This window comes from Nestor notabilis, unplaced genomic scaffold (assembly GCF_000696875.1).
Source record: "Nestor notabilis isolate BGI_N333 unplaced genomic scaffold, ASM69687v1 scaffold6901, whole genome shotgun sequence".
NCBI lineage: Eukaryota > Metazoa > Chordata > Aves > Psittaciformes > Psittacidae > Nestor > Nestor notabilis.
Window position 1 is genome coordinate 1 of NW_009914145.1, and position 27977 is coordinate 27977.

Here is a 27977-nt window from a genome sequence, read left to right on the forward strand (position 1 = left end):
GCTGGGCGGGCTCCGCCCGCGTCGTGGGAGCGGTTTCTTGGCTTAACGTGCGCGGATGAAGTTTCACACCTTTTGTTAGGAAAAGCCGGGTTCGTCCCCGCCTTGGTAACAGGGGATTCAGGTGCAAATCACTTGGCACTTCAGTAGATGGCTGTGTAGTTTAAAGCACGTTAATCTAAGCGCCAAAGCCACTTCTAGTCTATAACGCGTGAATTTAACCCATTTCTGATGCTTACCTTTTTTTTCCCCGGATCTTTGAAATACCACCAAGGATTGGTTTCCAGGGGATGGATAACTGAAGACACTCGAGGGCATGTGTGGCTGGGGGGGGGAGCCCCCTTTCCCAGCTGCGGGGTAGCACGCTTGTCTTCATGTGACCTGGCACACCCTCACAGCAAATAGCTTCCTTTTCCAAAGGTAAATACCACAATTGGGTATTTTTTCTTTGCCTGTGTGTATGTATGAAGAAGCATCATGTTTTGCTTTATCTAGATTTCCCTTTTCCGTTCCTTACTATGCTAAATTGCACAGTAATTGCCATCTTCCCTTTTATATACTTAGCTAAAGTCTTCATGCTTTCCCAGTCTTCAGTTGAGTTGTTCATAGTATCAAAATCTGAGATGACTGTGTTGCTGCTTAGTGAATTTGATTGTATGTTCTAACTGTAATAATAGCGAAGACAGGAAAGTTCTGCACAAATATATTTTGCTTTTGGCAACAGGGATTTGTTGACCTATAAATTTTAGCAGGAGATTAAGGAAAAAAGCTAATTATGTTTTGTTCTTATTAGACCTAAATTCCACAGATACCAGTAAAACAATATAATGAACTCCAGTGTTGCAGTTCTGGAAAGCGTGCGCTGAGTGTGGATGAGGGATTACTTTTTCAATGTAAAGTCACTTTTCACATGTTGTTTCATGGTTTGCAAATGATGTCATTTGACTTCTTTTCAGTGCTTTACTTTTAATGTTTGCCATTCAGGAGGCATTTTTCTCTAATGTGCATTTAATGTTTTAATCTGCATTTCTTTGTTTAATTGTGTGTACCTGTATAATATAAGGTCACCCAAGAACATATGCATGTATGCTGCCAATGAGTTACATAAGTCCTGAAACTCATCACATTGAAAACTAGGTACTGTTGTGGCAAAAAAGGCGTATTTTGCTGCTTTCAGTCTTTGGCCTTCCATTAATTCCTTCTTCTTTCCATCCAAAGAATGAGCACGTGTCGATGGTGTACACCTAGTGGTCCTGACGCCACTGAGTTCCTGAAGAGCTATGCTTCTAAACGGTTGTCCCCGGAAGATCTTGAAGGATCCAATGAAGATCTCTGTTACTGCCTGGAATGTGTGCTTGAATACCACAAAGCCAAGGAAAAATTGCCAGCGTTGCATGAGGTAATTAAGAGATTTAGCTCCAACCTGAGAGGGAGGACTCAGAGTGCAGGAAAGCTTCAAAAGTGGTTGCTGTGGTGCAGCATGGGTTTTGTGCAGGGTTTGTATCTATTGGTGTAGGGGAATAGGTCATGTGGCTTTTTAACTGTCTTGCTTTTTATATATTGTGTGTATATTGTGAACTGATTGCAAAGCCAGAAGACCATCTTGTTTTGCATATATTCAAATTGGCAAGAACTAAACAGTAGTGGGAAGCTGCTGACTAGACGTTATAGCTTGTACTTTATTCATGCTGTGGTGGTTTGCCATCTGAAAGAGGAAGAACACCTGCCAAACAGACTAACAGCTCGCCCTCTTCAGTGTTTTCTTTGTTTCTTTGGTATCTGTTCAACTTCCTCTTTTTGTTTGCTTTCATTTTTCATTCACAGTTTTCTGTTACGCTTCAGTTTGAGATCTGATCTAATCTTGTGCGATTAAAACCAATCAAAGCTTAAAAATTCTATGTTATTGTAAGCCTTTTGTAATCCCCCCTCACTAGTATCACAATTCTATATTTTGGAAAGCTTGTGTTCCTGTATATGTCTGTAAAATGAATATATGTAGCTAATTGGTCACAATACGAACGTCTAGAAGGTTGCTCTTTAAATTAGATTTCTCTGGAGGGCGATCCTATCTGAGTATAGATTGGAAATAGGTGGAGTCCCTCGACTGCTGAGAGTCCCTCTGTCTGTTAGCTGTAGGAAATAACCTTGGTTTCTAATTGAAGTTGGGAGCAATTTGCTTTAGCTGGGTAATGTTAAGTGAGCTGGATCCGTATAAATACTCAGCAAGTCAGTCTGTGTGCATTCTTTACATTAATTCCCTTCACCAATATGTTCCAAAACATGTGAGAAGGCAGGATTTTTCCTGTTTTTCTCATCTTGCTACATATGATCATTTTCTGTATGATCATATATTAGCCAGTGGAACAAAGTTTTGTGACTCACCTGTGGCCTGAAATAATTAGAGATTGTTGATGAATATTTAACAGAAATATAAAACCACCACCAGAAACATAAAACCACCACTCTCTTAAAAATTACTTTACAATCCTAACTCTGAAGTGAGAGTTTTGTGATTTGCACAACCTGAATTCCATGTCAAGACTTCATCATTTTACACCATGCTTGAAAGAAACTTTTCAAATGAAATTTTAAGTTTTGAAAGTCTTGTTAAGGTTTCTGCATGTGATAATAAACGTCCTTAATCGCTTTCTTCACAAATGCACTTTGATTAATTGTTTTGCCCTTCTGAATAGGTCTTGTGGCAGTTGGAAACCTCCCGTCTTGTTGCCCACATTGAGAAATCCATGCAAGAAGAAGCTGGAGAAGATGATGAGTTGTTTGTAGTGGATGAGAATGGAGAGACGCAGCTGTCTGGTTATGTGGGCCCAGACTTTGAGAATAACCTGCGAGTGCCCCTTCTAGAAATACTGAAATACCCATATCTGCTGCTGCATGAGAGAGTCAGTATGTATCCTACCATGGACAGTTGGAAGGGAATGGTATTATTTCTACTAAAGGTGGTGAAAATAACAAGTAGTAGTTAAACTGAAGTTCTAGTGTGTACGTGTGTGTATATGTATTTTGTATTTATTTTGACACTTGGGATTTTTTTGCTGCTATTATTTTGTGAGCATATAAATTAGTCTTTACTGTAAGTGTTTTATCCTTGTAGGTGAGCTGTGTGTAGAAGTGCTCTGTAGAATGGAAAAAAGTCACAGCTCCTTTCAGGTCTTTGAGAAATATCCAGGAATTTATCTCTTTTTGGTACACCCAAATGAAGTGGTAAGTTACTTCTGTTCCACTAAAGCTTAGTTTTAAATGGCATCAGGATAGATTCTTATTTTTAATGACAAGAACGTGAAAATAGTAACATTCAGAATTTTGTTTGATTTTTCTATATTGAACAGTATATAGAAATTGAGATTTCAGTAGGAATACAGTTGCTGAAGAGACTCTTCTATAATCATAGAATAGTTAGGGTTGGAATCACTTTGCTCTTTGGATTTAGTCAGTTGAACTTACAGATGTTCAACTGGCTTAGTTAAGCACCAGTGTGGAGTTCAAAATTTCACATCCTAAGAAACAGTAAAAGATTTAATAGTATTTTACTTGACACTTGCTCAAACTCTGAAGCTTTCTCAGTAGGTCAGAGCATGATTCCACCAAGGTAAGAATTAACAAGTGTCCTGTACTGACAGCACAACTTAATTCCTGTTGTTACAGTATTCAGCTGTCTATTTAGAAAACAGTGTTTAAGCAATATAAAGCAAGTACAAAACCAAATGCTACCCCTTTGTCACATGAGTCCCAAAGAGTTTCATTTCATAGATTCATGGAAGAGATTGGAAGGGACCTCAAGATCATCTGATCCAACCTTTCTTGGCAAAGCACGACCTAGACTAGAATGGCAGAAACTTAAAAATGTCCAACCTTGGGAATTCCACCGCTTCCTGGGGAGATAAGTCCAGTGGCTGATCGTTTTCATTGTGAAAATTTTTCCTCTTGTGTCCAGTTGGAATCTTCTCAGGAGTTGTGCCCATTACCCCATATCTTTTCCACGTGACTCTTTGTAGAAAGGGAGTCTCCATCTTAACTGTAGCCACCTTTTAAATAAAGTCTCCCCTGAGTCTTCTTTTCTCTAGGGCTGAACAAACCCCACTCTTGGCCTTTCGTTATACAGCTGCCCACTTCTTGCAATTATGAGACCTTATTTTATTAAACATACACTTTTGTCCCATTTGTGGTAGCAATGTTTCCTAATCTTACAGCACTGTGATTTTGTTTGTTCTTTTTTCTTAATATTTAACTTTTTTGTTTCAATCCTTAGATTCGTCGATGGGCCATTCTAACAGCAAGGAATTTAGGCAAGGTCGACAGGGATGATTACTATGACTTACAGGAAGTGCTGACTTGCTTGTTCAAAGTTATTGAGTTGGGGCTTTTTGAGAGTCGAGATATTTACAGCTCTTCAATGATTGAAAAGGGTAAACTCATCCTTCTGCCATCTCACTTATATGATACTGACAACTACAAAAACTATTGGCTAGGTGAGTATTTATGATCTGGAATGAATTTGTACATGTAGTCTCATCTTGTAAGCATTTCTTTCAAGTCAGAGCTCTACTCTTTCCTAGTCGCTGTTTATTTTGGGGCATGTCAAATGGGAAAGTTAGTGTGTTTCATGTTGCTGCTGATCTCTTTGGTCAGGTGTTACACTGGTAATGGTGTTGGAAGCTGATCCTTGATTTGGTGAAAATCAGAACAAATTTTTGCAAATGTATTGATAAATGGCCTTTTTTTTTTTTTCTTTTAGGGATTTGTATGTTGCTTACAGTGCTGGAAGAACAAGCCTTGGACTCCTTGTTACTGGGTCCAGACAAACAAAATGATTTCATGCAGTCTATACTTCACACCATGGAGAAAGAAGCAGCTGGTAATTAATTTTGATACTGAAACTAAGGCAGTTCGTAGCCTGCTTTTCATCTTTATCAAACTTCCTTATTGAAGTTTAGTGAATTCTTAGTAGTGTAACTCAGGTGATTTCAACTGAGGCTTATTTGTCTTCTGGAAGATGGTCAGTATTGTTTAATATTTGAACAATACCAACAAACACTGAGAAATTACATTTAAACAAACTCTTAAGTGGAAAGGGATGGCAGTGCCTTGCATAAGGCTGGCTTAGAGGTTTTGGGAGGACAATCTGTAACTTCTACCCTATTGTTTGCATTTAATGTACAGATTGTATGGGAATGTGTGTTTCACTGTGGCATGAAGTTTGACTTTTCAGTCCTAAAATACAGAAACACCTTCTGAATTGCTGCAACTTGCTTAAAATTTGAGTCTTCCACCCATCTGTTTGAGGGAACCTGTTTTGCTGCTGGGAATTTAGACCAGCAGCCCTTGGGCCATTCTTGTAGGCCACATGTTATGGTATAGCTTGGGAATGGCACATGAGCTCAAGATCAGGGCTGTGTCTTAAATGACCATATCTTTATGAGCTTAGTATGTTTACTGAGGGTATGATTTTACTTTATATGAAGGGGGAAGAACACACATGAAGGAAAGCCAATTGTTCTATCTTAAATTTGAAGTATAAATTGTCATAGCTGTGTAAGTTGTACTTACTTTTTAGAAGAGCACTGCAAAAATCAGTGTGGAAGAACTGGTTTCACAGAGGTGGGAAATGTTAGTCCAGGTTGCTTTAAGGCTGCATAAGGAGCAATGTTCTGTCTGTACAAATAAGTGAGGTTGACTTTTTTCCATCCGTTTTCCAGGTTAAAGAGTATAGTTACAACTTATTAGAATACGTATCTTTATATGGGCATTTAAGAAAAATCAATGAAAACCAACTACTTTCAACTTCAACTTAGTCTAAGAATGTTCAGGACTCTTGCATTTCAACTGTCCCCAATGTTACTGTTATGTTTCAGATGATTCTACTGACCCCTTCTGGCCAGCGCTGCATTGTTTCATGGTTATTTTGGATCAGCTCGGATCTAAAGTATGGGGTCAGCTTATCGATCCAGTCCAAGCCTTTCAAACCATTATCAACAGTGTGAGCTACAACAATGAGATTAAAAATATACGCAGTAGCTTTAAGAGGTCAGTTTATTAAGAGACTAGATCAGTTTTATGGTTTTGATACCAGGTAGTGTAGTAACTTTGGTCTTGGTTTTCTTGTCAGTGCTGCTTTAATTTGGCTTGGGGGAGGGAGATGGCAAGTAAAAACAACCCACGTTTCCAACTAAAAGCAATGAAAAGATGAAGTAGGTCCCCTAAAATTGTAAAGTTCTTCAAAAATACATGCTCATTTCTTTGTGACTACTAAAATGTCTGTTACACTTCTCAGGATTTTTTCCTGAACCAGGAAGGCAGCTAACTGTTGAGTGTTTACTTCTATAACCAATTGGCAGTTAAAGTTTAACTGAGATTGCCATGCCTGACACTCTTTGTGAAGCCATGGGGATTCCTGAATTTTCAGTGGATTACATAGTTTTAGGTTTTATTGTAGTTCCAGATGACAACTGATTTGAGTTTACTTTCAGCTCGCGTTAAGCCTTAACTATTTGTCAATATTAGATTTACGTAATGGTACTGTATGGTTTTAAAACTTCCGTTCCTTTTCTGAATGTGTTCCTTTCAGGAAAGGTAATAAAGTGAGTATCATGGAACAGTCCTTCAGTAGCTTTCCAACATAGTGAGCTGCTGAAAGGAAACATGTTAAAACACATAGCAGGCACCAGATCATCTTTTGAAAGGTTTTGTCTTCATATACTTATATCCTAAGATAAAATGAATTTTTTTGTAAATGCTTCTGAGGGACAATATCAGTATTGAGCTAAAAGTTAATTAGGTAAATTGTTTATTCGGTGCAGAAGTAGCTGGTTATACACTGGAAATAGCTTCTATGGGAACAGAATTTTGTTACTTAAACTTGAACTCCATCTTTTGGCACACCGTTCCTTGTAAGGGTTTTTGTAAGAATCCAGGTCCAAAGACTTCAGGAACACCTATTATGGAAAACTGAAATTGTGCCTAATTTTAAAGAGCTGGTGGAAAATAGGATAACCATACCAGTTGTTTACTTTGTTCATGTGATATATTTTGAATCAATTTTGAGTGACAATGTCTTAAATGTTCAGTGTTTTTTATACATGCACAGTCTATAATCTTAAAGATAGCTGCAGATACAGATACATGGAATGTTTTAGATAACTGAGGAAGGCATATTTAAGGAGATTTTCCTGAGTTAAACAAGCTATTTGAGTGTTGTGTTCAAATAGTTGTATATGAAGTTGAGGAGTGTGTAGCCATCATTGAGCTGCATTTACGCACAGAAAATACAAAGGAAATGGAATTTTTCTGGGTGCTTGTTCTATGTAGTCTAATCTGTGGCTTAGTAGAAAGCTTTTTCCTGAGGCAGTCACTTCCCCTGCCTCTTACCAGCAGGATAGAACAAGCTCTACAATTTTAAATATGATTTCTTTTCATATTTTCATACAAATTCTATTAGTCACCTGCTCAGTATCTGAAAAATGGAATCTGTGTCTTGGCCAGTTGGCTTTCTTATAGTTTAAGTTAAGTTGTGTGGAGTCTGTAATGGTTTCTGTTTCTTTTCAGGACAAAATCTGAACCGGAGTCAGACTACAATGATGACATGGTTACTTGCAGTCAGATTGTGTATAGTTATAACACAGAAAAGCCTCAAAAGGTATTAAACCAATATTTTATTTCCCTGTTTTTTGATTACAGAATGAAACTGTCAGTTTAAACCATCTCTAAAATACGTGAGGGGAAGTTACTCAGTTTCTACTAGTCATGCTGTAAAGAAAAAATACTAAATGATGTTTGTCATTATTGTGTGCCTTAAATAGTAGCCAGTCTCATCATTTCTTGTTTAGTTGGTACATTCAGAATAAATATTTATGAGTGTGTTCTCTTGATGTTGATGAGTTGTATTTAAGACTTGTCTTTGAAATGCTTTAAATGTATATTTGATTATCTGAGGTTACATTATGTCAGCATAACATCTTTGGAGATTTTTTAGACTCTCAATATGATTTTTAAAGTGATTTTTGTAAAGGAAATCACAATGATTTTGAAAGGAAATAGTACTTTACACTTATTTCATAGGTGACATTTTAGGAAATTTTTGGAACTAGATGATCTTAAGGTCCTTTCCAACCCTAACTATTCTATGATTCTATGAAATGAGTTACTTATACATGTGCTAGTTTGATTATTTTTTGCATTTGCATTAGGATATAAGAGATGTTACCATTTAATAAACATGTATTTGAAAGAAAGTAACTTTTATGGCTAGAAGAAGAGCGTTTGAGAGATTAAACTCTGCAGACGTGTATAATGAGGACGATTTGTGGTGGATTTATTTTTCAGGATACTGGATGGAAGACTGCCATTTGTCCAGACTATTGCCCCAACATGTACGAAGATATGCAAGCACTGGCTAACATGCTTCAGTCTGCAATTGGTAGAGATACCCGTATCCATCAAAGCACATTTTTGTGGTTCATCCCTTTTGTTCAGTCGCTTATGGATTTAAAAGACTTGGGTGTAGCATATATAGTAGAGGTCATTCACTACCTCTGCTCGGAAATCAAAGATATTCTCAATGAAAGAATCCAGCAATGTGACAAAATATCTGAATTTTTCCTCCTGATCTTGGTCTCCGTTATTGAACTACACAGAAATAAGAAGTGCCTGCATCTGTTATGGATTAGCTCCCAGGAATGGGTGGAAGCAGTGGTGAAATGTGCTAAGCTTCCAGCTATAGCATTTACACAGTGCACTGAAAAACTACCTGGACACTATGCAAGAGGTTCATCGACAGTATCTTTACAAGCTTCTAACTCTGTGCAGCATGCCTGTGTGCAGTTGATACGCAGCCTTCTTAGAGAAGGCTATCAAATTGGGCAGCATGCTCTTTGCAAGCAATACCTAGACAAACTCAATATTCTTCTGCGAGGAAATCTGTCTTTAGGTTGGCAGCTGAACATCCAGGAAACTCAGGAATTACAAGTGTGTTTAAGGCAAGTTATAAGAGGTATAAAGAACAGAGCATTGGATACCTCTGTGGCTGTAAGAAACAGTGCAAACTCTACTACTTTACCTGCCATTTCTATAAAGCAAGAGAAGAATGCATGTGGTGGTGGATGCGAGGTGAGTGTACATGGCAGAGATGACCTTCATTCGCTATGTGCTGTCTCATCAAAGGAAGGCAGAGATTGTTCTAACTTCTTTAAAAGTGAACCTGGTATGCAGGGGAATGAAGATGATGGGATTGCACTTTCAGGGTTCAGTGGCACCTTCCTGAAAAAAGCATCGACTGGACTAAAACCAAGTTCATTGTTGAAATCTAAGATTAAGAAAGAAACTGACATGCAAGCTTCAGGCTGGGAACAGCCTAATTTAAGTGACTTGGCTAAATATAACTGTGAAGGTCAAATTTCAAAGTACTATTGTATGGATAAAACTTCAGCAAATGATCATGTTCCATCTAGCTCTGAAAACAAGAACAGTATATCCAACCCTGCTTCTTGGATCAAGCCACTGTCAGTGAAGTGTGAATCAAGTGACAGGTTGTTAGAATTTTCAAAGTATTTCAAGAGAGAAAGTAATTCAGTGGGGAAGAAAGAGGAGGATTTTGTGAAGACTGTTTCTGAAGATAATACTTTAACAGACTCCCAGGTTGATAGAGAACTCAGTAAATTATCGTTAGCTGCATATGCCAAAGGTGTCAATTTTCCCTTTGATTCAAGCCAAGAGAGCTCACTACATGATAATGTGTGTGATATTAAAAGAAAAGTGAAAGGTGCAGTAAGATCTTCCAGTGATGGTCAGAGTACCACACCTCCCTGTGGTGCAGATTGCCTTAACAATAAAGTCATTATAATTTCAGACTCTTCTGATGAAGAAAACTCTGTGGCTGACAAGAAGGAAACAAAAAAAAAGAATGAAAATGGATATCCTGAAAAGCAGCCTTCAACTTCCAGCTGCGTTTCTGATAGTGACACCAAAATAGAATCAAAGGTACCAAGCTCTCCCTTGTCACTGGAAGACTGTGAGTCTCAGTACTTTGAATTTGAAACAGAACTTGATGTCTTTTCGGTTTGGCAAGATACTCAAGACTATAGCATGGAAGTAACTCAGGAGTATAAACAAGGTAATGTTTCAACATCGGTTGACAGTAGAGCTTCAGGTGAATTACTGGATGATGAAACAAATGCATGGGGTTATGATACGGATTACATAAATGATGATGACATGGAAGAAGAAGCAAACTTAGCAGGAAAGAAGACAGAAAGTGTTTCTCATCAGACAGAAGCTGATAACACAAAAGTAGTAACTAATTCAACGTTGCAAGAATCTGTTAGTAAGGAAAATGCAAAAGACCAACTGGAGAATTCTGCCAGCAAAGGTACTGTTGCTGAAGACTTCACCTTGCACTCAAAATTGACTGAACCCAGAGCATCTACATCTAACATCTCATTAGCTTCAAAATTGGCCCTTAAGAAGAATAGCACAAGCCCACAGAAGAGCATAGCAAACTCTAAGGTAGCAAGAACTAATCAAAGAAGTCCTAAAAAAACTCCTGTTCCTAAACCAGCACAAAACAAAAAGCTGCTTCAAAGTGCATCAAAAAATTCCCAGCCTGGCAGCTCAATGCCTGCTGTGGTTCCTCCGAGGAAGGTTCGCCAGTGTCCAGCACCAGCATCAACTGTAGAAAAACTTGGGCTGAAGAAGGCGCCTCGCAAAGCGTTTGAGTTATCCCAGCGCTCTTTAGAGAGTCTGGCTCAGTTGCGCAGCTATGGTAAAGCTGCAGGGAGAGTTGGGGTTGCGCAGAAACAGAAGATTAAACTAATTGCTCCTCAGAATTTGTCTATAAAATGCAATAAAAAATTGTTAGCCTGCCAAGACCTTCAGTATTTAAGGCAGACGAGGCCCAAAAGAAGGGTCGGAGTGGGAAATTCTGCAGGAAGTTCTGGGAATAGAAACAAAAAAGTTAGCAAACTGGATGCAAAATCTATGAAACAAAAGCCTGGAAGTTTTGAAGAGGCATCTGTCGAAAAGCAGGGAGAGGGAAAAAAGGAGTGGACTGGTTTTCCCTCTGCTGGTGAGAGAGAATTTGAAAGCCTTTTTGTGGAAGAGGAGGCAGGTGTCTCTAAAATGCCTAGTTTTTCGGACTTGAACAGAAAATCAGAGGATAATGGTACAACGGTTCCTCCTGTACCTGTATGTTCAAGTCTCTCTTCTGCTGCGTTGGTTGGAGATGGTAAAAATGAACCTTCAGGAAGAGGTTGCATTGTCCAGCCTGAGTGTGAGAAGACAAAAGAAAATGGGTGTAGATCAAATGAAAATAGTGATGATGATGATCTATTTTTAACTCAGTTAGATCCTGTGGATATGGAATTATGTTCCGAAGAGGAAAATGTACAAGACACTACTACAGCTAGTAAAAACCCAGAGGAAATGGATACTGCTGAAAGCCTTCAGCAGAGTGAATCCTCTACTACTGTGCAATGCAAGTACAAAGACTGTATAGAAAAAGTAGAAAACCCAGGAGAGTACTGTAGTAAGCATTCAGCCACCAGCTCAGAAGCAGATCACTTGTTTGCCAAACCATCTCTCCTGCCACCTAAACCAAGAAAACCTTCCACTACCAAAATTTTCAGCTCAGCCAGTTCATCACGGAATGCAGCCTTCAGCAGGGATCTTGAGGATGTTAAAAAGCTACCCCCAGCTTCCAAAAGCAAAGTGAATGCAGCAAAACCAGTGGTTGTCAGGCCACCAAATGCAAAGCCTATACCGATAAGAAATCAGGCATGCAGGTCTCCAAGTTTCATTAATGTACCTCAACTCAATATTCCTAATAATGTTCTCCAGTCACAAAATAGACAGAATGACAATGCTTCAAATATTTCCAGGAGGCCTGTCCAAGAAGCATATTCTTCACCATTTTACGTTCAGCAGCGTGATTACAGTATTTTTATTAGCGAAGTCCTAAGGTGGACTTATGAAATGTTTGTGAACTCCAGCCTCTTTGGACCTCCAAGTAATCTCACTCAGTCTGTAGTAGCCTCTGTTCCTGTCCACTTTCAAGGATACAATGACTATTTTAATACATTTTTCCCCTTGATGATGCTAAATGCCTTTGAAACAGTAAGTAACTATCTGCCTCTTGGTTTGTTTTTATCAGCCCTAGTAAATTTTGCCAAGAGATTAAAAATTGTTATATGCCTTATATTTACCTTCTGAAAATATACAGATCTGAATAGAGGAATGATGTGGGGGGAATAATCATGACAGTTACGGTTAAGATGGGCACTGTCAGTGTTATCTTAGTGAAGCTTTATTTTACGGGTCGTGCATCCACAATAGAATGTGAAAGGAGGGGAAAAAGGAGGTGGTTCCTCTTTCCTTACAGCACATAAAGCCTAAACCAGAAGTTTTCTAAGAAACTGAGGTAATTCAATGACAGTGTAAAAAGAGAGTAAGAATGTAATGTTTTGATTCATGTTGAGAACTTACATGAGAGGGTGGGTTAATCTGAAAAGTATTATTTCCCAAACAGTTTAACTTTAGTTTTAACAGAAAACGCAGCATTCCTTCAATTGAAGTCTGCATACCTGCAAGTTCAGTCATTGCTTCACTTCTCCCATAGGAATAAAGTAGAAAATGAAGTCAATACCAGGATAATCCTGGTATTTTAAGGTGAAAACGTGATGGGGGGAACCCACATTTGTTTTGAAGAGCTTTGTAAGAAATGGAGGGTTGGGGAGGAAGCGCTTTCATTTGCCCTGTTTGTGCAATGTGCCCACATACATTAAAAATAGAAATAGCTAAGACTCTTGTCTTGTGCTTGACAGACTGTTAGCTTTCTTTTATTTGTGCTTAGTGTGTTTGCCCTTTGAGTCATGATACACTATTTTTCTGAAACACTAAACCCTTCAAAGTATTTTTATTTAGCTATTACTTTCCAACATGTAGCTGGCACAAGAGTGGACAGAGAACCAGAGAGTAAGAGAGAAGAGTTACTACTTCAACTTACAGAACTTCTCTGCAGACTTGAACACAGCAGATTTTACAGGTAAGTTTTTTGGGGGGGGATTTTTGGTTTTGTTTTTGGGTAATAAACTTCTCTTCTCATTTTCAAGTAAGCAATGTCTTACAATGAGTTAGCACGCACAGGTAGAATTTGTGCTTTAAATATAGGAAGGATTTGAATTTGCTGTTTTACATAATGCACGTAACAGGAACATGTATTTTGCAGGGAATTTGTGCCTTAAGTGTTAGTACAAAAAGTTACTTGATTGCTGTTGAAACTTTTCAGCTTTCCATCTCATTCATTTGTAATCTTATTTTAGCTTCTGTTGGTAAATAAAATAGTCCTTGACTTGCTTTATTTTTATACAGTGCTGTATTCAGGCGTAAGGATGCAGGATGGTGTTAAAACTCTTCATAGTCTTTTGCTGTAGCTTTTAGTCACTTTAAAAGTTAACAGATGAGCGTAACTGAAATATATTCAATATGTTAATTGTAGTACTTCTGTAGTCAGAAAGTAATTGTAGCCGTTTTCCTTTTAATGTTCTAATTATTTTAACATGTATTTTGGGTAGCTCATTTGCAAGAAAGTGATTTGGCAAAGCAGCTTCATCCAAAAGAGGATGACTTAATCTTTTTGGTGGTCCAAAAGAAAAAAGATGCCTTTCGGGAAGAAAGTGAGATGCAGGACCAAATAGTGAATGAAGTTGGTCTCGTGACACGATTTTCTCGTGCATCTGGCCGTTCAACTAGTAAGTAAATGGGGTTGAAATGAAAGTGGGATTTTTCTTGGTATTGTAAAATGCTTTTTCATCACTGGTGCTGATAGTTGTACTATACCACTTACCTCAGAGGAAATGGGATTGTTTTTCCACTGTACCGTGTCTGTTCCATGCTAGAAGCTGTGTAAAAAGCCAGGAATGTAGGTGTAGACCTGCTTTCTGTGCATTTTTTTAGGGAATTCCTTCAATACAGAGGTTAATACTTTGCATAAGAACAGAAACTAATGACGAGTAAATGCTCTGCATACATCTTGAGGGGAGTGCCTTGCTGTGAGATACGAAGTGCCATGAACTTCAGTGGTCCCACTGACTAAAATTTTCACTATCTTTTGGAACTGAAGTTGTGAATTACCAACTATAAAGATTAACGTTGCCTGATTAAAACAGTGTTTTGGTTTACAGAGCATTGTTGTATTTTGTTTTGTGGGGGGGTTTTGTTCGGGATGGTTTTTTAGGGGCTGGTGGTGGCGTTTGGGTTTTTTTTGCAAGTTCTTTTGAGTGACTTGTTAGGATATGTTCCAGTTAAGTTGGATATTCTTGGAATTAACAGCTTGTGGTTTTGTTTTTTCCTCCCCACTTTTAATAGGACAAAAGGAGCAGCATACAGTCTGTCATCTTTCTGTGCGAACTCGAGGCAATTTGTCATTCTTTGTAAATAAGCAAGTGAAGTGTATGGTGGTTGGCTCTCTGGTGACCACACATCGAACATTCAAAGGTCTGCTGCTACTGAGCAGGAGTCCCCTGGCTAAACCCATCATAAATCCAAGTTACAATGACTTCTGTCCCAGAGATTTGCCTGTAGCTTCAGAAAGCGCTGTAAGTCTTTCAGCTGGATGTGATTAGGGATGACAGTGGGCATTTGGATGTATGGTTCTGTGAAACTGGTTTTGCATGCTGTTTTTTGAGATGGCAGGTTTCAGAAGCACTGAGTTACTGCTTCAGAGTTGGTTGTGAATAGAGTGTGTTTCTGCTGCATTGACGTAGATACTAGTAGTGCACCTCAAGCAGCTTTCTGGTGTTTCTCCATACTGGAGAGGTGTCTGTTCAGGAGATAAGGCATAGTATGGAAAGGGTAATGCAAAATAAAGCTGTGTATAGTAAATGAAACCTTCATTACAGCTTGAGCCAGGATTGGGTGTGCATTTAGAGCAAGCCTAAAATTAAAAGCTTCCATGCCCTTCAGGTTTTTGAGTTGTAGTTAGAGGGGTGGGAGTCATCCTGAAAATACATCAAATGAACATGGAAAAGTCAATCAACATTAATAGATTATTTTTCCCTGTGTCTGTTCCTTCAGGCGTGGAATGTGAATGAATACAATGAAGATCAAAAGAGAGCTATTCAGACAGCTTATGCCATGGTAAAGCAACATCCAGGGCTTCCCAAGATCTGCCTCATCCATGGACCACCTGGAACAGGGAAATCAAAGACTATTGTAGGACTTCTGTCTCGTGTTTTGAGAGAAGTAAGTGAACCCAATGTGATTGTCGTGTGCTGGTGTCACATGGAATGGACACATGGGTAGTGTCAATGGAAGAGCTTAAGCTAAAAGGGAGCATAGTACTGGTGATTACTGGAGGTGTAATTCATTAAGCTGACTTGATTAAATCTGTATGGTGTAGGGTATAAAGGTGAAGATAATACCTTTTGGGCATTTTGGAAAATATTTATTTTACAAAACTTAAGTAAAATCAAGAAAATGTACACAATTAGTAATAAAAACACTTACTTTTGTAAGAAACTTAATATTTAGGTGTACGAAAGAATATTTTTGGCCTGTCCCATTTAATGGTTTTCCTGACAGCATTCAGTAGATTCATCAAGTACATCGTTGTTGAAGGGAATTTATGCAGGTGGTATTAATACATTTGACTTGTTACTCAATATAAGACATACCTTAAGAGATACTTAAGTGCAATAGTCCCCATAGTCTGCATGCTGATTAAGATGAGCATACAGTCTGGCTTTTAAATCACAAATGAATACTATCTAAAGAGCATGTCTTGGTTTATTGTTAATTAATCTACAGAACACTAGGAATGAGAAAGCTCAAAAAACAAATTCCAAGATCAAGCCAAACCGTTTTCTTGTTTGTGCACCATCAAACGCTGCTGTTGATGAACTCATGAAAAAGATCATCATTGCGTTTAAGGAAAAATGCCAAAACAGACAGGAGCCTTTGGGTATGGTTCATTTTAAAATTCTGCTTAAAATTCTCTTAAGTAGGCAAAACCTGAAGTAAAAGCTAGAATAGTTGATTAGATATAGTACTTACATGCTACTCTAAGCAGCTTTTTTCTCTTGCAGAACATGACTGGTACATCCTTATACCATTATTAATTTTAATGTGCTTTTCTACAGGGTGTATTTTTTTAGTAGATTGCACTTTGTCTTTACATAGACATTGACCCTTTCCTCATAGTGTTAGTTTCAGTTCACCAGTTGTTACTCCTTAGAGGCTTGAACACAAGACTATTACCTTGATTTTGAATGAAACTGGACTTAGGTCATGCTAAACAGACTGATGAAAATTTTGGCATCAGAACCTCTCACTTGGGTTTGTTTTTTTTTCTCCTCCTGGTTTGTAGCTAATGCAAAGTAGATGAATTCTGAGCAAGGTTTCTAGTGTGTGGTGGGGAAAAACCCCAAACCTGTAGTGTAACCAAATGTTAATTTGGTATTGGCTTACCAGCTGTGTTCCTGATGGTAGTCAGTCATTTGCTAAGTTAGGAATTCTGTAAGTTTTAGATAAGCCTGAGAATAACAGGTTATTCTGTTAATTTAAAATAATATTCTTAACTGTTAGCCAGCACTGAAGCACTGGCAACATCATCTTTGTTGTTTGTGGGGTGTTTCTGTTTGTTTAGAGTTTGGAATTACTGGGTTTTTTTGTTTAGCTAAATTATTGCAAACCCCTGATTTGATATCCATGATGTTTACTTCTTTTTTTATTTTTCTCTCATACTGAAGTGCAGAGATACTTGGAGCAATCTAAAAGTATTTTAACTCTGATTTTGTAAACAGGAAACTGTGGTGATATCAAATTAGTGCGACTTGGTGCTGAAAGAGCAATCAACAGTGAAGTCCGGGGATTTAGCCTGGATAAGCAAGTTGAACATAGGATGAGTAAGTAACATGCAAATCAGACTTTTCTTCAGTCTTTATTGAGCTCGATGATGTTTTACACTTAGGGTTATGTGGTCTTTAAGAAGGAAGAGCTGGTAGAAGATTTTTCTGCAACTGTGCTTCGTAAAGCATTGTTTTTCAGTCTTGGTGGGAAAGTGTCAGCTTTCATGTGGCCTAAAATCTGAGCAAAACAAATAAATAAGACTGGTTTTTGTTTGTTTTTTTAGAAGAAATTGCAATATATATATATGTAAAAGCCATAGGTTTTAAGCAATGCAGCTATGCAGCATTGGAGAGCTACAGTTGGAACCAAGTCTCATTGTCTTTGTTTTACAAGACCTCAGTAGGAAAAAGGCAAAATGCAACAAAAAAGTTTGTCTATTTCAGTGAGAGCAAGTGTTATTGTCATGTAGTTTCTCTATTTCTCATGTATGTTTTCCTTTGTTTTATTATAGAACGAAAGCCAGCTGACTGTGACCAGGATATTCAGAAGAAAAAAGCAGCTCTGGATCAAAAGCTGGACATGCTGTCTCGTCAGCGTGCCATGCACAGATGTGAGAAGAAGGAGGTGGTAAGATAGTAGTGGTTTTAATCCTGTTTGCATTTTTTGAGTGCATAACTGAATCCAAAGAGTAAAGAACTCTACTGTTTAATGCCATCTCTGGGCAGTAACTGTCTCTTTACCTGCTTTTTCAACTAATGGAAAATTTGGTTGGCACTGCAAAAGGGAATGAAGAACTTTCAGGAATTTTTTTGTTTGTTTTCAACTGATTGATCATGCCACTTGCTCTGGTGTTTACTAATCTTCATTTTGTTCTGTCATCAGTTTTTAGGATAACCATATTTATAACTTTTAATGATTTGATTTGATTGTATACTTCAAAGCTCTGGTTTTGTTTAACTGGAAATAGTAATATACATTGAGGTCTGAGATTTTTGGGATATGTGTTGTGCTTGAAGTTGCCTGTTTTGTCTAAGAATTTGGCATTTGTGCTCAGATTACAGATTTCTGATGGTAAACCTCTTTCTCAACTGCACAGAAATGTAAGATGTAGTAGTGTGTGTTGCAAAGTCAGAATAAGTTGACAGCTTTCCGAGAAACTGAGTTTCTTCAGGTACATCTAATATTAGAAGACAGTCTTGGCAAGTCTAAATGTTTAGGAAATGAATTAGGGTAAGGGAAGAAAAAAGGTATATGGGAAATGTGTGGCTTCCCTTTATTTTTTTTCCCCCCACCTAGAGTCAAATGTTAGATGATGAGATTGGCAGACTTTCAAAGGAGAGACAACAGCTTGCTTCTCAGCTGAAGGAGGTAAGAATTTATCTTTAAGGCAGCTCTTTAATAAACATCAGCAAATGTATTTCTGTACTTGGTGTTCTTTGATTGAGGTAGAGATTTGGTTTTGATGTGGCTGGGAGAATTTATAACGTAGTAGGTAAATAGGTAAAGGTTATAAGCCAGGTGTAAGTTATGGATGGCCTGGTGTGAAATCCAGGTGTCCTCTGGCTGCATATTGCAAAAAAACCCCAAACAAACCACGAGACCAAACAGAAATCTCCAACCCTTTCCCCACCCCAACTGGATGGAAGTATTCACTCTTACAGTTAAAGGGGAATTGAAATAAATGTGGCATGTTTGGCAAAGAAATGTGTATGTCCTTATGTTCTAGGATGTATCTTCATTACCGCTTTCATGGCCCTTTACAGTCCTGCTGGAACTGAGATACTAAAAAATATTTTGAAGTAAAACAACAACTAGAAGAATTTTTTTGTGTGTGGAGATAGAAAGTGGAAATAGGCACTGAAAGCAAAACCAGTAGTTAAGGCTGAGTGATGTGGACCATGAGGTTAATAAAGGTTCATCTTTAATGAATATATGCTGCCCCTTAATGGTCCTGGAGGCTTGCAATTAACAAATGTGACAGCAAACTAAGCTTTGCTCACAGTTAGTGTGTTTAGATTGCATAGCTGAGAGATAACAGGATACTTCTTTCCAGCTTGCCACCTCACTGGTATTGATCTGCAATTTAAAGTGAAAGTAACACTTCAGTGAAGTCAACTTGTGCCTTTCATTTGTAATAATGGAGATAGCTTCATTGGGGTGATGCATTATGCATGTTCTGTTTGACAGTTAGTATTGTCCAGGCAGTTAGAAGTTGCTCTAATGTGGTTCTAAGAAAGCTTAAAGAGGAGAGGAGACACGGTGTCCTGTTGTACTTGAAGGTTCGGGGGCACTCTCAGAAAGTACAGGCAGATATCATCTTAGAGTCCGACATCATCTGCTGCACACTGAGCACAAGTGGAGGAAGTCTGCTGGAATCGGTGTTTTTTCGGCAAGGTCTTGATCCTTTCAGCTGTGTCATTGTGGATGAGGTCAGTAAAGCTATTAGAACTACAGCATGTTCCACCTCTAAGGTCTGCCTTGTTCTCTGCTTAGGCTAATTCTGGTTGGTTGGCTGCTGGTGTGGTGTATTGAGGGTTGACTGGCTGCTGGTGTCATCCATTGTGGGTTGAATGCCCCATTTTTGCTTTTTAACTGGTAGCCAGTCTGCCCTGCTGCGTAGAGCCATGAGAAGAGTAACTTCCAATTGCTGCTTTTTCTGACTTGTTTGGTGCTTCAATGGCAGACGGCTTTTACTTAAAAATCATGGCTGAAATGTGGTTCTTGCTGCTCTGAAATCCCTTCAGAGATGTGCAGATGGTTGGGTTATATTTGTATCTGTTTGGAGTGCTCTGCATATTTCATGATAAAAGAAAAAACATGTTTGTAGTCATTTATTAGGGTGAAATCCTTATTTTTCCTCTCTTGAGTTTGTAGTTGGTTTATTTTATTTTTTTTTTTAGAAGACTTAGAAGGCATTTGAGTTATCCTGGCTCTGTTACAGGAAATTTAACATCCTTCCCTCCACTCCTTTGCTTACAACTTCTACTTTCTGTCCCGTTTGCATATACAAAAGGCAGGGCAGTCCTGTGAGGTTGAAACACTGATTCCACTGATCCATCGCTGTAATAAACTTGTCCTTGTTGGAGATCCCAGACAGCTTCCTCCTACAGTAAAATCAGTAGTAAGTATTCCAACTGTATTTTTTCATGCTATATAGTGGATATAGGGTAAGAACAATATTTATAGAACATGTAAAAGGGAAAAAAGACACTTCAATGTGAGATCAGGATGTTTATGATGATAACTTTTGCCCTGCAAGTTTAGTCTCTTGTTATGTGGGGACTATAATCAATACTGCCTTCAAATGTAAAATCAGTGGTAAGTATTCCAACTGTATTTTTTTCATGCTGTGTAGTGGATATAGGGTAAGAACAATATTTATAGAACATGTAAAAGGGAAAAAAGACACTTCAATGTGAGATCAGGATGTTTATGATGATAACTTTTGCCCTGCAAGTTTAGTCTCTTGTTATGTGGGGACTATAATCAATACTGCCTTCAAATGTGTCAGTAAAGCTAATGGAGATCTGAGAGTACAACCTCTGTAGCCTTTCTTGGTGTAGCTTGGAACTGATTTTGATTTCATGCACCATTAATAACAGCTATGGCAATAGGAGCTTCAGTGTAGCTCAGCAGTTGGTCTGTGATGGGCATTGTGCTGTGGCAGGCTCTGTTATTTCATTATGTGAGCTTCAGTCAGTGTCACATTCCGTAGGGAATGGGGGATGAAGACTACCTGTTTATATGGGGACTTCACCACCCTATGGATGTGTTCCAGGGATGAGCATATAGGAGCACTCTTCTATCTTGACAGTAAGGTCTATTTTAAACATCTGATAAAAAGGGAGGAAAACCAGACAGCCTTCTCTAGAAGGGTAAATCGTGCAGAGGCTGTGTGCTTGTTTAACGAGATGCCACCTGGAAGATCTTGCTTTTCATTATTGTTGATGTTGTTAAAATTTTACAGTGTTGTGACTCACAAAGGAAAGTTGTCTTGCCAAAGACAACACTGACAAAAATTGACATTTATGCAGGTGATCTTTCCTGAAATAGACTAACACAAATAGAAAGTTGAAGTGCCAGTCGTTGTCATTTCGTCAGTGATTTAGAAGTTTAAAAGAAAACACCAAGTAGTTTTAAGTCCGAAAAGCAGGTTCCTGTCACTAATTTGGGACCCTGTTCCCCAGAAGTCAATCCCATCTTTCTCCCCTGGCAGAAAGCTCAGGAATATGGCTATGATCAGTCCTTGATGGCACGTCTGCACAGACACCTGGAGGAGCAAGTGCACAAGAATGTTTTGCGAAGCCTGCCAGTTGTGCAGCTGACTGTGCAGTACCGGATGCACCCTGACATCTGCCTCTTCCCATCCAATTATGTTTATGGCAGGACATTAAAGACTGACAAGTGGGTACCGCTCTGTTCTTCTTTCTAAGCAGGGGTTATTTCAAAGAAACCTTTTCTTACCAGGATATTCTTTTGAGTCTAAAAATTCTCTAGGTTGTATGCGGGAAGATGCTTAATGAGAGAAAACTTCTAATCCATCTTTTTAGCACTGGTTGTGATACATAGATTAACTAGATGACTTAAAACTGAGCATGATTACTGCTTAGAGTTCATTTTCAGGCCTCAGTATCTGCAGGTAGCAGTGAAAATTAAGGACTTTGAGGGCAGGGGAAAAAGCTGAAAGTTGCTTGTAGCTGATAACCATGGTGTAAATAAATGAAGTCTCAGTTCTTTGAATTTCTCTATGGTTACCTAGTGATAAAAATGTTATTTACAGAGCAACAGAAGAGAACAGATGTTCTTCAGAGTGGCCATTCCAGCCCTACCTTATTTTTGATGTAGGAGATGGTCACGAGGAGCGAGACAATGAGTAAGTCTTGTATTCTGCTTAGCCAAACCAGATCTGCTGAGAGTTAAATCAGTACTACCTTCTCTTCTCTGCTGTTCCCAATATGCATTAAGTAGCCAGAACTGCATTTTCAACTTCATAGAATCATTGGTTAGGGTTGGAAACGACCTTAAGATCATCTAGTTCCAACTCCCCTGCCATAGGCAGGCAAGTATTAAATGTTTTTTATTTCTTTTGTTTTATCTGAAAGTGGTTTTAATATTGATTTGACTATCTGTTAGCTGCTAGTGAAGCTGCCTGCAATCTCTTAACTCTAGTAAGAATTTGAGTTCCTGATTTTTTTATCAGTGACTTTCCTTTCACAGCTGCATGCTGTGGTAATACCAGAAGGTGGCAGGCTCAGTCCCCCCCTTTGCCTATAAGGAACGCAAACCAATGTAGTTGTAAGGAACATGAAGCCTCTTGCTGCTAATAGTTGTTAGCCCTTCATCAGGGCCTGCTTGCAAAGTTCTTTTGAGTGTCTATGTGAAGGAGAATGCAAAGCTCAGGACAGGGACTTTGACTCACAATCCCCTTATAAATTGGGCTGAAGTGTTGAATTTGAAAGCACTGTCAAACATGGCTTTGTAATGTTTCCATTCGGTCTCGTTCAGCTCTTTTAGTAATCCTCAGGAGGTGAAGCTGGTGATGGAATTAATTAGAACAATAAAAGAGAAAAGGAAGGATCTGGGTCTTCGACGCATTGGAATAATTACTCCTTACAGTGCACAGAAAAAGAAAATTCAAGAACAACTGGACAGAGTGTTCAGGAATAACAGGTAAAGAAACCATGAGTTTTCACATGGGATGTGGCTCTTGCATGTTTACTTAGTTGTGCCTTAAAAGGGGAGATGCAAGCCTTTTGCTTAGTCCAGGCATGGCCTCTCTGTGCCATTCCTTAGTTACTACTTTTATACATGCTTTGATCCTGTTGCTGTTCTGAATAAAGCTCATTTTAAAGAAAAACTAAAATTCCAAGCTACATAGACCTGAACAGCTTTTCAATAATGATGCTGGCCTCAGAAGAATAAATTTAGCTTTAGGTTCTTACACTGAAGCAGAAATTTACCCGGGGTTATTCTGACAGGTGATGGTTAAGGATAGTGTTCAGGCAATTTGCATTAGTGTGTTGCTTAAAAATTCAACTAACGTAACTGAACAGCTTGCTAATTCTTTCTTCAACAGCCCAGAAGTGGACACAGTGGATGCATTCCAGGGACGAGAGAAAGACTGCATCATAGTGACATGTGTCCGGGCAAACAGCACTAAAGGGTCAATTGGGTATGTTTCTCTTCAGTGATTTGCAAGTCCCGTTTCCAGTGACACTAGGTGTAGTCATATTTTAATATGACAGTAAGGCAGTTATGTAAGACCAGAACAAGTCACTACAGCCAGCAAATTAAAGGGTATCTTAGTGCATGATTTGGTTTGAAATCTCTGACCAAAAAGGACATGGAAATGGTAAGTATTGTGTTCTGTGTTGCGTGTTGATGGATTCTCATCCTCCTTTAGCCTGTCACTGTTTCGGTTTGGCACGATTTGTCTTGGGAACGTGGCTCTTTGCTTTAGTACTGCAGCAGCAGTGATTTTTCTTACAGCTTTTGATCTATATTATAACTTTCTGAATGCTGCTCTCTTTAAATGAAATCCATTTTCTGCAACTCATTATCCTATTAATATCGCATTCTGTCTGTAGAAGTATTATTAACTAGTTACATGTGTCACTAGGAATGTGATGCGGACGAGCAGATCTTTGATTTCTAGGTGGGTATGCTTGTCTTTTGAGTTAGGAGGAGATCTGCAGAAAGTCCTGATTCAAGATAGCAGGTTTGGTAACTTTACATGGGTGTTTCCTGTTTGAAACAGAAGGAACTAGTTGGCTGGGTGTGCTCTTTACCCCCGGAGAGCTGCAGCAGTTGTTGATTTGTTTCTGTAACTTATGGGTCATTTTAGTTTAAAAAAATGGAATGATGTTTTCTTACAGTTCATTGGCTTTGAAGTTAAACTGTGGGAAGACTGGATAAACAAAAATCTTTGTTTCTGCATAGCAGGTTTCACTAAGCTGGTTTATCTGATATTAATTTCCTGATTGCTAGATAAAGGGCTTTTAATTGTGCCAATCATTACTTTGGGAAGAATCCAAATCCTCTAGTAACCAACAGTGATGCTTTCTGGACATTTCTTAATCTGCTTGATTGAGTTTGGAAACTGAAGACAGCCAGAACCTGCCAGTTCTTTTGGCTGACATGGGACTTAACCTCTGTCTGTTCTTTTGGAAGAGAACTTTCCAGCTTACTGTGGTGAAGCTTTGGCAGTGCAATGCTGCAGAAGCTGTACATGCTGATGACTTGGACATCTGTTTCAGGGGCAGGTGTCATTGGCAAGGTGTGATGGGAAAGTTTGTGGTACCCTTACTTAGATCTTGTAGCTGAGCAAAGTATTTTGGTCTCCAAGGTTGCTAATCCAGCATTAAATGTACTCTGAAAATAACTTTCAAATGGAGGAGAAAACTCCAAGGAAAGATAACGTTTTTGGTTTGGGATATGGTTTGGTTTCTCCCTTCCCCCCTGCCTCCTGAGAAAATAGTCTTCTTGCTTATCAGTTTCCAAAACTGTTAGGAATATTTAGTAGTCTTTCAAGATTCTGCCCTAAGACCTAAAGAACTATAATATCTGTAGTGCTGGATCTACTCCCCATGTCTGCTTCCTGCCTGTCTCTCTTGGTTTCTGCACAGACCACATTTCCTGGAGTGGTGCTGGGACTTGTGCAGTTTGGAATTTGCTGAAGGGCAGGTCTCGGCACATGACCATAGTATCAGGCATTGATGTTGAACCTGCTCAAGCTAAGTTTTATGAGGAGTTGACTTTGGTTTGCAGGTTTGTTAACATAGAATAAGCTGTGCGTTTTGGGAGCTTTTGCATTAGAGAAGAAATTTATATTACTTTCACAAACCCTTTTTTTTTAGTATTAGTAAATAAGCTCTAATAGAAATCAACCTTTAAGAATATATTAAGCATTTGTTTAGGTTTCAGTACCTTGGTTTGTGATACCACATAACCAGACTAGACAATTTGCATAGTACAAATAGAGGCTTTCTTCTGTAAGAATATACTTTTCACTCTTGAAGCATGACAAAGCAAAAGTCTTTTTTCATGTGCTTCCAGTGCAGGTCACCTTTAAAATAAAATACTCATGTCCAGCATTAAGTATTTCAATAGAATGTTTTCCCATTAATCATGCCAAATATTATTAATCTATTTCAGTTCAAGTCAAAAAGAAGCTTAAAGTCTTGATAGGTGAAGTGAGGTTGATGTCCTCTGTAGTTTGAGGAACACTTAAGGAAGCAGTGGTTGGCATTAAGAGGGGATTTGCTCTAAGAAAGGAAACATCAACAGCAAGAGCTGGAAAGAACTGGAATTCCCTGCAAGGAATCAGTGGTGAAAGAAAGAAAACACAATTCACGCAAAGCCCTTCATGTAAGGCAGGGGATCTGGGAGTGGGTCATGGACTACTGCTGCCTTTTTAACTGGTTCTGTTTTCTTCATTTTGCTGAAATTGAGTGTTACCACTTTTTGTTATAACACTTAAACCTTGTGGAAGAGTAGTTTAGGAGCTTAGCTTTGTCTTGTCACTTAGGTTTCTGGCAAGTCTCCAGCGCCTGAACGTTACCATTACCAGAGCCAGATTCAGCCTCTTTATCCTTGGAAGACTGAAAACTCTCATGGTAGGTACAGTGTTAATCAAATGATCTTCTGTGATCCACCCTTTTGGGTCAAGTCAGGGTTGGGGAAGTGAAAACCATCCTTAGACTGCTCCAGTGCATGAAAGGGGGCCCTTCTGTAGTGTTCTTATAAATCAGTACAGTCCAGGTCTCCAGAGAGTTCTCTTTGAAAGCTTTGGCTGTAATTGACAAAGCTTCTTAAAGAAATATATTAAAAAATCTTTTCCTTGCTTCCAAGAAGGAAATTTTAGAAATTACTCTCACAATATTTTTAGTAACTAAATTGTAACACAGTGCATTACAATTCAAGTGTGGGGGATGTGAAAAATCTTCTCTCTATTGGTAAGATAGGGTGATGGCAGAGCTTTGCTTGATCTTTACTGTTCCTGCAGCTATTGTATTTGTCACTGGATACTTGAGCAAGGAAAATGATTTTAAATAGCCAAACCACCCCAAACTGTTCCCCTTATCTTCAGATAATTGGTTTTCATACTACTTTGTGTGGCCATGTGGTTTCTGAGTATAGGCTTTGCTTGTACACTTTGAAACAGGTGTTTCTGAAACAGAACTACGTATCTGGAGGACTGAAAGGCCCACTGAATGTGTAGGGAGTGCTCTTGAATAGACTTGATGTCTTACAGTACTGGATCTTGATTTTTTCCAAGGGTGGGGTTTGATAGCTGCACCACAAGAGGGCGTTAAAGCCTTGTTCCTGTTTCTCTCTCTGTGCAAGGGAACTCTTCTGGCCTGCATAAATATAGAAATTGTCATTTTAAGTAGTAGCTCACTGATGGCTGAAAGTACCTTCCCTGTGTTACAGCAACCAGAGTGCCTATTGCTGGTTTGCAAGTGAAACATAAGATTCTTCCATTCCAGAAGGAACATAACAGTCGTTTCCATGACAGTTGTGTCAGGTACCTTGATTAAAGGAGTTGTGCATCCTCTGACACCTCTGTCCATTTGTGTGGATTTCTTTCCAGTAACTTTTCTTTCTTTTTGGGGGGTGTCCTTTTGTCTTTTTCTAAAAGGAAAACAAAGACTGGAACGAGTTGATTCAGGATGCTCAGAAAAGAGGTGCCATTATCAAGACGTCAGAAAAAAGCTACAGGAAAGATGCTGGTAAGATTTTGAAGCTCAAGCCACCAGTACAGCCCCCAGCCAATGCAGGAACAAAGCAACCTCCTCCGTTGCAGTCGTCTTCCAGTGGCAAGAAGCCACTTGCAAATCCAAGGGAGGCCAGCAGCCCTCGGGAGCTCACTGCTGGCACTGCCTGTGCAGCACTGCTGGGAAGTGGAGGGCCCCAGCAGCCCCAGCGGGCTCAGGCTGTGGACTCCAGGAGAGGCAGTGCCCCTGCAGCCGTGGTGCCTGCAGTGCTTCGACCCGAGGCTGGCAAGCATGGCTGGTAGAACTGAAGCCAAAGAGAGGGAGCAGGCCTCAAAAGACAGCAGTCGGTCAGCCCAGAGCAATCCAGGATCAACATCACAGCAAAGCCTCAATGTGTCCCCAGCTGCCAGGGATCAGATTTCCAGAACAGAAACTTTTAAGAAGCCCCAGCAAACACAGGGACAATGTGATTCGCCTTCCACAGCTCGACATGAGGGTGACTGGAGAGCTCCTCCGTTGAAAAGCAGTTCAAAATCCCCCAGTGAAGGAGGTGAAAGTTACAGCAATAAGCAGAACAAAGACTATTGTGTGTTAACAAGGAGAACATCAGAAGAGTCACCAGTGAACACAGAATCAAACGGTGCCAAGCGAAGAAAGACCTTTCACTGACTTCAGTATTGGCTCATTACTGAAAATCTATTCCCAGATTTCTGTCTAGCAAGGACTGTATTTTAAATTATTTAGTACACTTGGAACTCCCTTGTATTGATACCACTACTATCAGTAGATTCATCTTTTTCCCATCCTGTCCCTAATAGTGAAGGAGACTTTATACCTCTTTATACCTGACGGTTGATAGATTTGAGCTTTTGTAAAGAAAAGCTGGGTAGCTGCATTGCTTGGAAGAGCAGTCATCTAGGAAGTTAAGGTTGTAAATGTTTAATGATGTATATTTGTACAGTATACAAAATTATTTTAAGATTTAATTTGGCAAATATATAGCTTCCTGTTTCCTTGTGCAAATGCTGATTTCTTAGGTATTTTTTTATGAAGAACCAGAGCAAAGCAAAAAGAAAGAAAAAACACAAAAAAACCCCAAAACAACCCAAACCCAAACAAAAAATCCAAAAAAACAGCCATACTTTGTTTCCCCTTTGCGCTAATAAGTCTAATTTATTTGATGACAGAGTGAATGTTGATAATGTGGTAGCAGTGATTCTTCCTCGCTCCACTAGTGCCTCAGGAAACACTGAAGGCAGATGTACATTGGTTGAATGGAGAGAATTCTACTTATTTTGTATATTTTATGGCCTGTTTTTATAAGAACAGAAGAGCTTCCGTTTATACACATGTGCCTTGAGTTTTGCTCTTGCTGCTGCTTTATCAGTTGTAATTCTTTTCTTGTTGCAGAGG

The 27977-nt window shown here is 39.0% G+C and overlaps 1 protein-coding gene across 1 annotated transcript; it reads left to right on the forward strand.

The window, feature by feature from the left end:
• The first annotated feature begins 1216 nt into the window (after positions 1 to 1216).
• On the forward strand, positions 1217 to 26866 carry SETX (senataxin). Its single transcript, XM_010023504.1, has 25 exons — positions 1217 to 1396; positions 2691 to 2901; positions 3110 to 3219; positions 4265 to 4484; positions 4751 to 4870; positions 5868 to 6039; positions 7558 to 7648; positions 8335 to 11712; positions 11926 to 12117; positions 12946 to 13045; positions 13575 to 13739; positions 14368 to 14597; positions 15076 to 15243; positions 15808 to 15961; positions 16803 to 16904; positions 17360 to 17475; positions 18145 to 18216; positions 19128 to 19277; positions 19862 to 19969; positions 21065 to 21252; positions 21629 to 21721; positions 22354 to 22518; positions 22925 to 23020; positions 25376 to 25463; positions 26489 to 26866. Exons 1-25 carry the CDS (start codon positions 1217 to 1219, stop codon positions 26864 to 26866), a joined length of 7047 nt encoding a protein of 2348 aa, XP_010021806.1.
• Positions 26867 to 27977: the final 1111 nt, after the last annotated feature.